Source organism: Symsagittifera roscoffensis, chromosome 6 (assembly GCF_963678635.1).
Source record: "Symsagittifera roscoffensis chromosome 6, txSymRosc1.1, whole genome shotgun sequence".
Lineage (NCBI taxonomy): Eukaryota > Metazoa > Xenacoelomorpha > Acoela > Convolutidae > Symsagittifera > Symsagittifera roscoffensis.
The window spans coordinates 47,560,579-47,578,238 of NC_087067.1; the positions used below are offsets into that span (position 1 = coordinate 47,560,579).

Sequence of the window (17,660 nt, forward strand, 5' to 3'; positions counted from 1 at the left end):
AATTTTTGCGATTACAAAATATTCTCGGGCAAATTGTTTTGATGTAAAGCAGAGAATCTTTCTATCAAATCATAGGTCTGTTAAAAGTTGAGTGCCATATAAATTCGAAATATAGTGGTGCCTGTTTTATCTCAAATGTTTCTATTCAAGTAGTTTCCTTGTTTTGTTCCAAGAGCTAATAACAGTTGTCAAGAGTAATAATTTCAAAATTACGCTTTCATGTGGTTAAGTCATATCACTTCTGTCTTTCTTGAATGTTGAACACTTTTTGTCGTTTTTCGTCGTGGCATATATATATGTTGCGTGCAACATATATATGCCTCGATGTTGTTGACTGAAGGGGGTTCCAGAATCAGGGTCATCGAACCTTGACTCTTATTAGTGTCAGTTGAAAATGTGGATTTAGGACTTGAAGTTAGTTGCTTTTTATAAATTGTTTTGCCCTTATGCCACAAAATTGAAAAGCAAGAGAGTTTACCTCTTATTTTTTTCGGCGCAGATGTAGTAGAGCTTTGTAGCCTTGATATCTTTTGCGAAACAACAATTCCGGATCACTTTACCATGGAAAGAGTGCATACACAAACTCCAGCCGGATCTTTTTGGTCGCGAAGGTCTGGAATTGCCAAAGTTTGGCCCCGAAAATCTGAATATGCCAAAATTTGGCCAGGAAAGTCTGGATATAAAACGCGTACATGCTCGACACGGGGATCAAGAATCAACTTACACTTGTTGAAATACTATTAAGCGATAACTTTACTTTTGACAAATTGCTTGGTCGAGTATTGTCAAAGCAGTTATCAATTGGGTCAAACTTGGTCAATTTGTTTTTCTTCGGTCGAACAGGATGGAAACGTTTTTTCTCAGTCGAAATAGTACGGTCGAAAATAGTACTCAGTCTAACTAGATCAAAACTTCTTCTTCGGTTGAACACAGTCAAAATACTTTTCCACGGTCGAATTTGATTTTTTTAAAATTTGTCGGTCGAACATAGTCGAAACCTAAAAATTTTTGGGTAGAAAAAGATGAGATGTTCGACAGAATGACCGAACGCAGGACGCAGGTCTCACAAACACCGGAGTTTCATGAAAAAATTTTGATTAAAATGGAAAAATGTTGTCTAAAAAATTGTCATCATAATCCATTCTTGTTGCGAATTTAGACCACGAAATCGATTATATTGCCATTATAATCGATCATTTCCGTAAATTCTCAGTCCACTAAAATCCATCAAAATGTATTATTCTGGATTCTAATCTCAATATCATTAATGCAAAATTACTTGCAAAACTGTCAACAACTTCGGCTATACTCACGACCTACTCGACTTTCTAAAACCTACTCCGTAGAAGTTCACCTCTTCCCCACTCCCCCAGTTTATTCTATCCCCAAGTGTTGAGTTTTATAGAAGCTGACAATGAAAATCCAAAATAATCGATTATTATCCACGAGACTCTACAACGGGTACCCATTCGGCCACGGCTGCTCTCAAATCTGGACTCGGTTATTCTGGTTGATATTGTTGTGTTTTCAGTTGTTGATATCACATCTGGATGCGACAGTGGCCAGGTGCGGATATTGACTGAAGGGGGTTCGAGAATCAGGGTCATCGATGGCAACAATCATTTTTTAATCACGCCCAGAACTAACTCCAAGACGGTGCGAATCAAAGGGCTTGCACCAGAAACCCATTACCAATTCTTTGTAAGTATTTTCTCCCCGCACTGGATTTGCATGGTTAATAAGCAAGCATATATTTTAAATTCTCATGCTTCTATTCATTTCAGTTTAATCCAAAAACAATTTTTTAAACTTGGATTATTGAGTTGCTTTATAACTTTTTCGAAGGCAATAAAATCCAGTTTAAATATCTAGTCGAAACAAACCTAATTTTGGCCGTGAGTTCGAAACATGGGTTAAGCACCATTCTAACAATTTCTTAGTTTTTTTGAACAATTTAATTAGTTTTCAAATCAAAACTCGAACAAAAGATTTTCGCTCTATAACCCGCATCCAGTTTCAAGCGTTAATAATCGATTATATTACGATTTTAGTACCAGTCTCACTAAAATTGAGAAACAATCGATTTTATTCAATTAATAATCGATTATAATCACTCTTTTTAAAATCAAATTATAATCAATTATAATCAATTATAATCGATTATAATCGATTTTTTATTCGTCTATTTTTCGATAAAATTATAATCGATTATAATTGATTATAATCCATTATTTTTATTCATATTTTTATTTCATTATTTTTGCACAAAAATCCATTATAATCGATTATAATTGATTATAATCCCTTTTGTTTGTCCATTTTTGTCTTCGAAGTTGCATCTAAATCGCTTATATTTTATGCTTTTTGTGGACATTGGTTTCTATAAAAAATGAAAAAAATATTTTAAAAGTTTTCCAATTGATTCAAAATTATAAGTTTTTTTTTCATTTCTTCCCCATTAGGGTTGTTTTGTGATGCATATTTTAAGCTTTTTTAAACACCAAAACATCAGCAAACTGATTCAGTCTCATGATTGATTCGGAAAATTTATTTTTCATATACCGCGAGAACCTTTCCCTTCATATGAAAGGATCTCTATGAAACTTTTGTTTCGTGGTAAAACTTTGTGTTCAGATGAACCAAAGTGTTCAAGAGATCTCTCTTTTAGAGATTTTCTTACTGTCACAAAATTAATAACCCATAAAATATAATTCGAATATCGCAAAATTTCGGCAAAATGAGAGATTATAATCGATTATAATCGATTATAATTGATTTTAAGGGTTTTTAGTAAGAACTGTAATCAATTATAATCGATTATAAGAGATTATAATCGCTTGGAAAATATCACGATTATAATCAATTATAAATCTCTTAAGGACCTAATTTTGGTAATTATAATCAATTATAATTGTCAAAAAATCATCATAATAATCCGTTATAATCGATTATTTACGCCTAAACTTGGATGCGGGAAATACCTCTAAGAAAGTTGCACTCAGCAACGATCACTTGAGTTTTCAGGGCCCTTTTAATTTATTGAGATCTGTGGGTTCCTGTGGCAAAATAAAGTAAATATAAGTGAAAACTCCTCCAATATTAAAATACAAGTTATGCAAGTTATTCTTTTATTTTAAAATCAGATCAAAATAGGAAGATTCAACAATACAGAAAAAGTTATTCGCGGACAGAATTTCTCATTTCAGTGTTTCTTAAAAAAAATAAAAAAAAATTTAACTGAAAAACTTCGGTAACATATATGAGCATATTTTTCAGGCCGTATTTTTTGAACTTCAATCGAGGTGTCAAGATACGCCATTACTAATTGTCTCGTTTTGATTGCTTAGGAAATTTCAAGTAAATGTTTGAAGTTAGAGTATTGAGTGCAATTATTTAATGCTCAGAAATATGTTTCAGGTTTTTCTTATGTCTTTTTTCAAAATTTCAAACTTCCGAGCAAAGTCAACTTTATTCGAACAAGATGCCCGGGTTGGCGCCCATAGAAGAAAAATGCTTATCATACAGTTTCTTATATGAAGTCTATGGAAAAAAGGCTTATCATTGAAAATAAATACAAAACTTAAAAAGTGTTTTAAAAGTTTTTAATTAACATTTTTGGTCTAATAGCCTCTTTTGAAGGTTTCTGGTCATTGAAAAAATGATTTAAAATTTTTTATAAAAAATGCTTATCATACAATTTTCATGTATGAAAATTACAATATAGTCATTTTGTCATAGAAAAAATAAAATTTTCAAAAACCACCAAAAAACATCTCTGGGTAACTTTAAATAGATTTACAAGAATATCTATGATAGAGGGCATATTGACAATCAAAAACATAATTTTAATTTTGGTCAGAAAAATGCTTGTCATAAAGTTGTCAATAATGAAAATTGTATGATATGCATTTTTTTTCATAAACAAAAATTAAAATTTGAGGTAGAAAATTTTTAATCCCTCTTTTGGCTGCAAATTTGCTTTTGTGCTAAAATTAAAAATTTAAAAAAAAAAAATTTGCATGCAAAATTTGACATTTTTTTGTTTATAACGTAGTCCAGGATGCGTTTCTCACCCAAAAAACCCAAAATCACATGAAAAAGTTTTTTTTTGTAAACACGATTATTATTTTTTGTTTGATTTGCTAAAATAAAAAAAAATTTGTGAAAAAAACAGCTTTTTTGTCAACCATCATAATTTTCAAGCTCAAAAATATCTAGCCATATTCAAAAAGTTACTTTTTTGTATATATTTCTATGTGAAAAAGTTATAATTAATTTTTTCGGCTGAAACCACCATATGCAGTTTATCTGCGTGGTAACTGCCAGTTACTCTCTGGATTTTCTCATGACAAAAAATCCTTGGTTAGTGTTTTGATTGAAACACAAAATTTCGAAACAAAAATTTTTGGAATATTCATTCATGGAAAAAATGCTTATCATACAATTTCATCGTATGGAAAAAATGTTTATCATACAATTTCATATATGGAAAAAATGCTGATTTTGCTATTTTCATACATATACTTTTACTCTATGAAATTGTATGAAAGATTATGATAAGCATTTTTTGTCAACCCGGGTGGCTAACCTGCATTGAAGTTATTCTTATTGTTCGTAAATTTGAAAACTGGGGAGGAAATTTATATTCGGGGTGTGTTTTGGTTGTGTTTTTCTTTTTCCTTTCTGTTTTCCATGCAAAATCAATCGTTCCCACATATAATAATGGGAATGGATCGGCTAAAATATCATATTGAATCCTTTTGAGGCGTCATTCGAGCCTCATCAAAATTTTCCAAAAAGTTGTCACATTATCGAGAAAAAACAAGTTTAAATTTTTTGATTTTAATCTAAATTAGTGCGGTTAATGCGAGCGAGTAGGCCTATAATAGCTGAGGCCCTTATAACTTAGTTGTAAACAAATAAAATTGTATTTGGGTTTTTTCAGCGCCTTTTGGGAATAAACAATTTTTTTTTAAATATGTTTTTCTTTTCTCAGTCAATTTTCTACCAAGTGTTGTCAAATTTGCATTTTTTTCTATGACTGTCAAATATTTCCAAGCTCCAGTTTTTTGTACGGATCTTTGTATCGTATCATATATCGCAGAAAAAAAACGACACTAATTTGGAAAAAAACTGATATCCTTGTTGAAACTACTTCTATATTTCAGGCAATCGTAGATGCTGACTATCCAGGATGGGAAGCAAGCAGCAGCTTTAGCATAAACACATATTGGCCTAATCCCGAGTAAGACTTTAAAACTATTTTAAAGAATTTAATTATCAAAACTTATACTTTTTAGTGTTCATAAAAGAAACATTCCCGTGGTAAACAACCTGCAACTAAAAAAGTTTCAAAATTAAGCAGTAAGGTGTGCATGTACTGTGCTCAGATGTAGTTGGCTGAAAACTATTTTTTTATTACAAGCGTGTGAATTATCTCCTCCTTTTTGAACGAGATAGTTCACTTGGTCTGAATGATTTACAAAATGAAAAATTATGCTAAGTTTGAAAAATAATTAATCATAAAAGCAGTAAATAAAGATCAGTACAGAAAGTTTTTCTAGTGTACAATTTATTGCTGAAATGAATGAAATGAAGGAGAGCAATAAAAAGTCCTTCAGCTTTTGCAGCTGGAACAAATTTGAAATTATAATTAAATCTGATAATTAAAAAAAAAATGTTGACCAACAAAAAATCGTCAACAATATTTTTTCAATTATCAGATTTAGCTATAAATTCAAACTTGTTACATCTTCTTAACTAAACAAACTAGAGTTTTACTTCAAGTGTAAATTTTCAAATACAATTTTTCCTAAATTTAGAGATTCTTTCCACTAAACCTGTTGGTTTTCTCAGAAGAAAAAATCTTTGGTTTTTGTGTTGGGAACAAAACTCAAAAACTTAACGAGAAACTCAAAAAACTGGTTGATTATTACATAAGGAGAAAACGCTAGTCACTAAATTTCATAGAACCAAAAATTTAGTCACAAAATTTTTCAGCTGCAAACAAATGGTAGTCACACAATATCCCTTTGAGAAAAAAATGCTAGTCGTAGAGTTATCAGAAAATTTTCTGAACGTCTAAAATGCTAGTTTCAAAGTGTGAAAAGGTATGGCTAGCGCTTTTTGTCAACCTGAGATCTATTAACAGACCAAAATTTTAGAGTCCTGATTCATATTAACCGGGTAAAACGCATCAAGCTTGATAATCAAAACGCGTTTTTCTCAAACTGGATTAACTTTACGTGAAAAACAAGCATGTCAAAACTTGCTTAGAATTATAACCAATTATAATGCAATTTGTTTTGCAAGACGGATCAACTTTGGTTTTTTTAGAAAATCAGAAATTATGCGAAACGATTACTGAAAAACTACCAAGTTAAACACTGAAAAAATTATATCAAAATGAGCCTCTTTCTTAGCGTAACATAGTTTAGGAAAAGTTTTGATCTCCAAAAATTTTGCGCAAAACGTTTAAAATTTCTTTTTAAAACGAGATGCAAGTTACTTTTAGTGAAAGCAACATTTTTTGCCTATCAAATGAAACATAATTAGTTTTTACAAAAAATTGGAGAATACACTCTTCTTTAAGTTTTTTGAGCTACGTAAGAGACTAACTTTGATATAATTTTGTCAGTAATTGATTAAATATATTTTGCATTATTGTTTGTAGTTTTTGGCACCGTAGTTTTTGGGCAATGTTTTGTAGTCTCAGCGTAGTTTTTGTTAGCTTCGACTGACTAAGAAGGGTCGAAAAAGCTCCGTTTCTAGGGTATTATTTTGGGCCCGAGTATTGCTAAACAAATTACTTTTTTTTCGTTCTGCTTAACTTTTAAGCAAGTTTTGTCTTCATTGCTTCATTTTTGTTCTGGCTTTTGAAGAAAACGGAATATTTATGCTCGTTGTGGTTTTTTTATTCAGTCAACTTTCGCCGAGAGTTTGGGTTGGGGTGGTGTGTAAATTTGTTCTTAGCTGGAATTCTCAGCCAATCAAAATCGAGCACTTTTCATGCGGCGCTTAGCATATTTAGTCTGAAGTAATTTCTGGGTGGAAGATCTTAACTTGATCTCAATCGTCTTCTCCATAACCATTGTAGCTAGCTAAAATTTGTTTCAGAGTCTGTCTTACCATCTCAACTACAGACAACTACTATGGCGAATATGAATTGTGAGTAGCTCATGCTTTAAATTTTCGGCTACAATTTAACAACTGGAGCTAGCTGTATCAGGTTTGGTCCAGATATGGACATGTCTGAGTCTTGCCTTGGGCAGGTCTGGATTATTGATCGATTTCATATCAGAGCATCAGAGCTGAATCAAGTCTGCCCATAAGTAATTGAAGCATGCATCATACCTGCAATTATTATTACTATTGATTATTATTAATTATTATGATTAAAAACTATTCCTGAGTCGAGATTTTTCACCTAATTTGAAGCAAGATTTGAGCGGTTTGAGCGGTTTTTTTAGACAATTACGCTCAAAATCTTGCTTTAAAATGAGCGGTTTGAATTGTAGGATAACCATTTTTTTACAAATTAAATAAACGTAGTTAATTTTTATTACGAGACCGTTTTATTTGGTTCAAATAGCCGGAGAAACTATATTCAACCTTTTTTCAATAGTTTTTTGAAATTGTATGAAAATTGTATGATTAGCATTTTTCCATACATTTGATGTAGGAAATTGTAGGATAAGCATTTTCGGTTTATGGAGGTCAACCCGGGTAGTATTTCAACTGCATCTTAGCGTCACATTACCTTTTCAGGCCTTTTTGTTGGTTTTAATCGGTTTTCTTTATAAGAGCGCTCAAAAACCGCTCAAATCTTGCTTGAAAAAACGTTCAAAAATCACCGCAAGAGTCACAGCGGTTTTTTAGCGGTTTTTTAAGCAAGATTTGAGCGGTTTTTCCAAAAAACCGCCCAAACCGCTCAAACCGCTCAAATCTTGCTGGAAAACCGCTCAAACCGCCCATATCTTGAGCGGTTTTTGAGAGGGATCTCGACCCGGGAATTAATTATTATAATACCCGCATAAGATCTGAAGTGGTTGAGAATTTAAAATGATCAGATCTGATTTTTATATTTTTGTTGGGTGCGGGACTTCAAAACCCAACAAACCAGCATGTTATGAATTTGAGATTTTTCTTCTGTTTCTGTCCAAATCAGTTGTTTGAAAACTCTGGGCTCGTTTTGTTAACACTGGAACTGTTCTCTAGGTTGACTCATCCAGGGGCCGTGAATTGACCAGAGAATTTTTGAGTACGGAATGATCCCTTTAAGGCTAAATTTTTATGAGAAGATTTTGACTGCTATTTGACACTTACCAATAGAAGGTTACTTGAAATTTAAAATCAAAAAAGCTTGGTTCAGTTTTGCGAATGGAACCAAGTCGAGCGTGCAAATCCTGACTTATAACAATAAGAATAAGTCCGCGACTTGTGAGTATCGCAGGATGCAACACAAATGTCAAAACCCTGAACATAAAGTCGCAAAAGTCTGAACAAAACATCTCGAACTGCGTCAAAAAAATCGATTTGTCACAGTTCGGCCGCCGGACACCGAGATTTAGTCATAAAGCTCTGAACATAAAGTCGCAAAAGCTCGCTCATTAAGTTATAACAAGGCAAAATTGGCTCAATTTTAAAAAGGTGGGTCGACACTGCACGTCATCTCAAACAAAAAAGACTTGGTGAGGTAAAAAGCAAACGTGAGAAAATTTTAAAAGCGCAAAAGTATGAAGAATGAGGCTCGCATTTTGCGAACTGTGTCAAAAACTTCCGAATCTATCACAATTTGGCTGCAAAAATCTGAACACACCGATTTGGTTGCAAAGCTACGAACATAAAGTCGCATTACCTTGTAATCCTGTGATGTACGGCAAAAATGTGATGCATCCGGAATTTATTGATACACTCTGCGATGTTTTTTTTAACTAATTTCACAATTTCGAAACTTTGTTTTCGGAGTTTTGGGACCAAAATTATGTATTTGCAGCTACTTTCATGACTTAAAATCCACTTTGCCATATAGATTTCGGTTTGTACACTGTGGAACCAGATCTAAACTATATTTTATTATTGGTTATAAATTAGATATTTTAACACCATAAAATACTTAATATTAACCAATCATGATCCATCTAACTAACAACCCACTTATTTGTAAGTGCTGAAATTACTTGTAATTTCAGCACCAGAGAGATTTGAATTTAACTTAGAAATTAGTTACCTCTCCAAGAGAACTTCAGCAGTTGCAAAAAGCCAGTATACTCTAGATCTATTGAGCATAGCAGAGACTATTTAAACACCCTGAGACTAGTAGATATAAGAGTAAGGTTAGGATCGGTATTAGACTAAGAACTTGCACGAATCTATCCGGCCGAAAATAAGATAGCGTGACGAGCAGACGGTGTACTCTATCCGAAGTTACACCTCGAATTTAACTCATCTGGTGCGACCATAAGTCTCGAATAAGACTTTAAAAAACAAATTAGTTTAAAACTAACAAAATAGATTAGAATAGACAAAAACATTTTCGAAATGTTACATGACAATAACTTAATTGAAATGTCTCTACGACTCAATAGATCAGAGCCGCTACTCCGTACAATACGAGAACTACTCGGTATTGGAAGAAGATCTCGGACAAGAGACGATCTACGTCTACAAGGAAACTTACCTTTAACTTTCATGGTCGTACGGCAAAAGCCAACACAAACTTTTATATTTAAAAATTTACTAGCAATGAATTTAGATTTTCATTTGCAAACAAAAAATCTTGAAAGAAAGCTTTCAATGATTATTTCAAGCGCTAAAACAAACTTACAATTGTACAATAACGATTGATAAAATCATCTCAAATTGTTTCCTCCAAAACGGCAGTAAGATTCAAAAAGATATCTGAATAATTTATTTTTTGAAAATAAAAAAAAATTAGTTAACATGATCATAAATTATTAGTATATACAAATCATCCTGTCATCTCCCGCTTCATCACCTAAACATAACAGCAATCATAAAACCACTAATATGATACAAAACTAAACTTTTCTATCAATTAAACTTAAATTATTTCTAAAGTCCTATCCTAATTTTTACCTTTATTTGACTTCAACTTATTCAATCTTAAAGTAGATCAACAAGGCTTTCCTTGGATCTCCATTAAATATTTAAATTTACTCCATTTTATACCATTAAATTTATATCCTGATCATCAAGGCTTATCCTTGGATCAAATAGAACAATTTTGTTCTCCCCACCCAATTAATAAAGTGTCTAACGACCTCAAACGTCGATTCACTAACAAACCCTTTCAAAGACCCAGGACTAATAGAAATTTTTCAAATCACTCTAACCATTCTAATTAAGTTAACCAGTGAAGAACTTGTTAACCAGTGAAGAGCCGGTTATTCATCCTTCACTTGATCCCCCCTTTTACCTGACACAGGCTAAATCTTAAATCTTAGTAAGTTTAAAATAGTACCTAACGAACTACTTGCGTTCTAAATATACCTGAGACTTGTGGATTGATTTACTATTCTCCAACCCTTGAATACAATCATTACCCCTAAGTAAGATTAAGTAAGTTAACACTTTAACTTAGAACAGCCACGAGAAAGTAACAATCTTTCTCCGGAATCGATATATAGTTTTCTCTCCAACCCTGAATAAAAAGACCCAAGCTAGATTAACCAAAAATTCGTAAGGACTAACAGTCTAGGATATTAAAATCACTAATAACAACCTTGCATCCTTCACCCTAAACCTTATGTCACTGAACAATTTAAGAAATAAACAAACAATCGTTTTACACCATTGCGAATTAAACAACATAACATACGATCTCGTAATCACACCGCACAAACAAACGATTGGATATATTCAAACAAAACGACAAACAAGAAAAAGAAAAATCATAAGTAAACAAAGACAAATTACACGGAAAAGATTTTCAAAGCGAAGAAACGCAGTCGCCGAATCGGAAGTTAGTAATTTAGATGCACTTTGCAAACTAAAAGACACAATAAATAAAAACTACCCAGTTGACGATCAATCATGTTTTTCCGATTCAGAAGCCACATCACATTCATCAAAACAAGGAAAAAGAAGAATCAAAAATATATAAAAAAAATAAACCAGTACGTTTATACAATTGGAATCAACCAATCAGACACATCGAACACTACGCACTAACAGTCATAAAACGAAAAAATGAGTCAGAGTCCAAGTGACGAAACTCCAGACGAAAACTCTGTTTTCCCATTTGTCATCAATTCACTCACTGAAGATAGAGGACAAATACAATTTTGCAATAATCTAATCGCAAATTTATTCGAACAAGGAATTAGACCATGTAAAGCAGAATTCGCAGAAAAAAAAATCAAAAGACAAAATATCGATCATTATTTAAAAAGAATATGTAACCTAAAACAACAATATGGAATATGCACCATAGAACTCAGCACAGCGAGTAAATTTCATTGTAAACATGTTATTCAAACAGACGACGTCGACATAGAATTTTCAAAAGTATTCGCAGATTACATTAAAAACATACAACACCAAAATTCACAGAGAGCAAATTCAATATTTCCGTACGATGTTTTTGCAATAATATATAACTATTTATCCATACTAGAAAAGACAGAAACCGAAAGTACGTCACCAGTTCAAACATCAAGACACACGAATGTAAGAAATGAAATTGCCGCATTCTCAGCATTTTTAAACACAATTCCTGAAAATTTTTCAAGCAATGAAATTTCACAAAAGGTTAAACACGACTTAGGAAAAACCTTAGCATGGTTCATAATTGACTATTTCACACACAATATTGACTTAATTGCGCAAGCAAGAAAAAATTTTAGACCTCATAGTACCAATGATGACACTGTCATTGCCGAACAATCAGATTAAAATTGGGACCCTGATTGGTCTCATCCCTTATTCCTTAACATCCCAATAGACATCTCAAGTCAAGCAATCAGTACAATTTCTATTCATAAAGACTATGTAAAATATTTCCACTTACAATCGATGCAACACCTTTAAACTATAATTCATTTTTGCCCGATAGAAGACAAAAAAATAGCTTAAATTCATTTCTTGTACAACAAGGAAAGCTTAAATGGAACCAGAAATCTTACACAACAGGATATTCAAATACCATCACATTTTATATATGAAGAAATAGTTCAATCAATTGTAACAACCACACAACAAAGTATTCCACCAATACATCCAAATCTTACAACGCCCAAACCAAAAAATCAAACATTACCACAAGTAAAATTACAATCCATGGTTAAACCCTCGGTTGCTCCAAACTTTTCACATATAGATTATCAAATATTTAGACCATTGACGAAATAAATACAAAAACAAAGAACATTCATCAGAAGTAATTTTGCAGAAAACAATTATAACTATGTAAACAAATCACAAACATCTAAACCTCCTCGTACAAACCCGCAAAACCATTTAATTTCACAACGACAAAGTTTCCAACGACCAACATTAACAATAACTCACGAACTCCAAAAGACCCGAGTGAAAGTTACCCATTTTTTCAACAGAATAAACACAGTAAACAGCATAATCAAAATAAACAAAATACACCTTATTATACACCTAATTATTTTTCATCAGATGATGACGATTTTTATGACAAAATTTTCAAAACCGAAAACTCCACTCTTATCACATAAATGAACCAGATATTTTTGAACCATCCATATACACGAGAACATTATATGCGAAAACCTAGACCAAATCACGCATCTCCAAATATTAATTTTGATTCACAAAACCCAGTTAATACAGACTATTACCAACCAACGCAAATGCAAAATGAAATACCACTACCATATTATTTGCAACAACATGAAATAACAAAAAATCAACTTACAATTTTTTCACAAAAGCCAAATGCCGCAGAATCACTACAAATGACAATGAATCCGAACCTAATGGGTGGATCATCAAAAACATCAAATAAACCATTGATGGTATTTACAGGCACAGACCCTGAATATTCTGTAGAAGATTATTTAAATGCAGTCAGAGCCAAATTAATTTTAAATATAGGACTTGAACCAATTAATACACCACTTCACCAAAATTGGATACATAGACGCACAGCGTTAATGCAAACAACACTTGATGGCGCAGCTCAAAAATTATTTTCAGTTTTACCTATAGACATAAAAACAAATTGGAAAAGGTTCACAGAAGAATTTTCAAAAATGTTTGATTCTGAAAGAAATAAACAACATCAAAGAGTTTTATGTAATGAAATTCGCAGATTACCAATTGAAACAATTAAACAATTGGCAGTTAGAATCGAAACACTAGTTCAAAAAGCATTTTCACCTAACACTCATGATTTCAAAAACACGAAAATGACAGAAACTTTAATGATGACTCTAACACCTCAATTAAGGAAAATAGCTAATAAAAAGAGAGCATCACATCCCTCCTCACTTCGAGAACCAGATTTAGATTTTACAAAACTAGTTGATAAACTAGAACAAGCAGAAATCATAAAGAAACACTTAAAATACAATAAGTCAATAGAAGCGAAACAAATACTACACATATAAACAACATACAAGATTCAGATGTAGATCTAACTGAAAAAATTACTGAAATCTTAAACATATATGAGAAAAATCCAAATTTCAAAGGTAAACCATCTTTCAAAAAATAGTGTAATTATTGCCGAAGATACGGATACAGTATTGCCGAATGTAGACAAAAGCAACAAGATAACCAGAACAAACCACAAAAGTACAAAGAACCAAAAAAATCATACTATCAATACATGATAAAAGACCAAAATTTACCAAACAAAAATATACATAGTAATAACAGCTCTGGTAAACCACTTCCAAATAATTCCAATTATTCAAGAAACCAATCACCTTATAACTCAAGTTATAGAGGTAGATCACCAGAACAAAGAAATTCACGAAATTTCTCGCAAAATAGATATAGTCGATCAAATAGTCAAAATAATCAGTATCAAATTCAAACAAGAGAGAATTTTCGTTTGATACCACTTTCTATTCAAATTCCAGAAAGAGACACTATTCAAATGATAGATCACGAAACTCATCATACAATAGAAATAAAAACTATTCAAACAATAGGAATAGAAGTTATTTAAATAATCGAAATCAACGTTACCAAAACAATAGATCAAGAAACAATTCATACAACAGATCTAATTATCAACGAACAAACAACAACAACTACCATAATAGATCACGAAACAATTCACAAAACAGAAATCCAAACTATAACAATCAACAAAGAAATTATTCACTATCTCCTCATAGAAATAATAATCGCTACTCCGATTCCCAACACAAATATAGGAGCAACACAAAACATCAAAGACAAATTGATCAGGAACAAACAACTGAAGACATTTCAAAACGTAACTGAACACATTTCAAAATCCTTCACTTCACACATTTATGAAAATCAATTGGAACTCCTTCAAAATTACTACACTAGATCTATTAGTTTTAACGTACCAGTTGAACAAGAAGTAAATGAAATTAAAATTGTAATTAAACCCAAAAAAGACGAAGTAAAAAGCTCAAGTAAAACCACTTTTATCAAAGTATACAAAAAGAACAACCAAGAGTAAAGAATTTAAACACCCTCAGATTTTGAAATAGATTTTTTAATCGACTCAGGAACAGAATCAAATATTTTTATTATCCGCACTTGGAATGAAATCAAAACACTACGTCCAGCCTTAATACTTATTAAGACAGCCAGCAAAATAGCAACAGGACAAGGCTCAACCTTAATAAATTTTGGAAAAATTCAACTTTTCCTTGTTCCCACCAGAACAATGGAACAAAACAAAATCTTAAAGAAACCATTTAAACAAACATTCCACATAACAGATATTAAACACAATATCATTGGCATACCGTTTATAACTAAATATATTCCCACAATAAATAGTAAAATCCATATAAAAGACAAGTACACAAGAATGAAAAACACAGCATTAACATTCTTTCAAAGACTAAACAAACAACCCACAATTTTCTCCAATATTTACCCTATATACAATCAGGAACGAAAATAACTGAAACCACTATCAGGAAATGTATATAACTTTTCAATCAAACCAGTTCACTAGTATGATAAAAACCAAAACAAACAACATCTCTTTATGTCAGACCTTGAATTTAAACCCATTCATAAATTTTTTCGAATAACAATTTCATCCATAAAATACATGAAACATTCAAACTCCGATATTATTTCGTTACACGTATATAAGAATTCACCAAAACCGATAACATTACCTCTAGGACTCTTAGGATACTGTGAAACAAATGCCACAACTTCACCCACAAACGAAGTAGCATACAGAGTCAATAATATATTACAATTACTAGACATATGTCAATCAACAATTCTTGATGCAGAATTATCAATAAACAGTATAATAAGCAACGAAAAAAGAAATACAGATTAATTCACAAAAACCCCATATTTTAAACCGACGTTCAAAATATCAGAATATACAGAAGAACAGCAAAAATTTTTAACAATGTTTAATTTTCAACACTCTCAATTAACACAGAACGAACTCGACAAATTAGCCAAATTACTATTAAAAAATCCAACAGTTTATGCAACATCAAAATTTGATGTTGGAAAAATTAGTTCACCACTACATTTACCTTTAAAACCTGGCGCTATTTTCAAAAAACAAGAGCAAGCGAAGTACCAATACATTTAAATGATAAAATAAACAGACTACTTGACATTTTAGAACAACATGAAATTATATCTCCGGTAAATAAAGAGGAACAATCAAAAGGTAACACCTTTATCAACCCAGTTATCATCCTAGCTAAAGTAGAATCACTAAAAATTGTTCTAGATGCTAGATATCTCAATTCACTAATTGTCGAATCTAAATGCAATTGGCCTATTGAACCCATTCAAGTAATTCTAACAAAACTAAACGGTAAAAATTTTACAACCGCAGACATGAATAGTGCATACAATTGAATGCCATTAGATGAACAATCACGACGGTTAACACAATTCGTTTTTGGAAATCAACAATACAAATTCAATAGATCATGCTATGGAACATCCATAGGACCCGCAGTTTTTTCAACTTTTATGAGTAAAATTTTTTGACCACTTATACTCAAGAAAAAAGCAATCACATACTTAGACGATGTTTTCATGCAATCAAAACTAAAGATGAAATGTTTATAATTTTAGAACAATATCATCAAATACTCAAAAATGAAAACATGAAAGCAGCCCCAGACAAATCACATTTTTTTCTAACACGCGTAAAGTTTCTTGGACAAATTATTGAGAGAAACACTAGAACTCCATTAAAATCACGCATAAATGCAATTCAAAAACTTCAACCACAAACAAAAACTTCATCCACAAACAAAAAAAATCCAAGAATTCCATGGAATGTTAAATTTCTAAGTGAATATGTATACAAAATGCAATTATATCTAACACCTTTCTATAACATCCTCAGACAGCAAAATAACTTGAATGGACTACCGAACATCAAACACGATTTGAAGAAATTAAAAAAGTGCTAGCAGAACAAATATGAATTACAATCCCAGATCCAAATCAACAATTCTCTGCAATGTGCGATGCTTCGAATTTTGGCATCGGCGCAGCATTACTACGATCACACAGTGGAACAAACAAGATGACTCTTATATCAGCAAACTCTCGCTTATTTACACAAGCCGAACTACGACTCTCTACTCTTATGAGAGAATGCACAGCTATAAAATACACACTTACAGAATATGATTTTCTGATACTTGGATCAAAACATCCAACAGTTCTTTTCACAAATCACTAACCAATTATTTTTCTTTTTACATAAAAATCAAATCCAAACCATAGAGTTTACAGATTTCAATTAATCTTAATGAAATTCCCAAACTTACATATAGTTTGGACAGCAGGAAAAAATCTTGCATTACCAGATACACTAAGTAGAAAAAACCACCTGAACTATTACACGAAAAACTACAGTTGAAATACCACAAAATATTAAATTTTATCTTGCAAAAAATGAAACATCACCACGATTAGAATGTAAACATGTAGTAAAAACCGTTATAGATCAATCACAAATACTACATTTCCAAATAATGTTTTCAGATTTACAACATTTCCAGATTGTCAAAATAATCACTATGAAGTTGATTTAGTAGGTACATCCACATTTAAACCAATTCCATATTCACATTGGAAAAAAACTAATACCCCACAAAAGACAATAAAAAACAACCACACAAAAAAGATCCTTTCCCATTAATAGAAAAAGGAAATTTAACTTTCTTTATAAACTTATCTGGACCACCGACAAATGATTTAAATCACACAGTAAATCAAGTTTTTTACCTTCACGACCCACTTGACACAATTCCCCTATAAAATTTAGAAGTCGAAAATTTTTTTCTACCACCAACAGACACAATTACACTACAATTACTACAAAATACCAAAATTTTGACCCTGTTATTAGGCAACTCAAATTATAGCACAAATATAAAACAAAGCCAGCAAAAGCTGATGCAATAAAATTAGGAAATAAAACACTCCTCAGATACTTTAGAAAATTTAAT

The 17,660-nt window shown here is 31.7% G+C and overlaps 1 protein-coding gene across 1 annotated transcript in view; it reads left to right on the plus strand.

Moving 5' to 3' along the window:
• The window catches only part of LOC134848777 (uncharacterized), a 78,116-nt gene that overhangs the window by 16,264 nt on the left and 44,192 nt on the right, over positions 1-17,660 (plus strand). Inside the window, exons 10-12 of the mRNA XM_063866288.1 lie at positions 1,532-1,701; positions 5,169-5,245; positions 7,117-7,167. Coding sequence (XP_063722358.1) covers positions 1,532-1,701; positions 5,169-5,245; positions 7,117-7,167 — 298 coding nt within the window. The remainder of the gene's footprint in view (positions 1-1,531; positions 1,702-5,168; positions 5,246-7,116; positions 7,168-17,660) is intronic.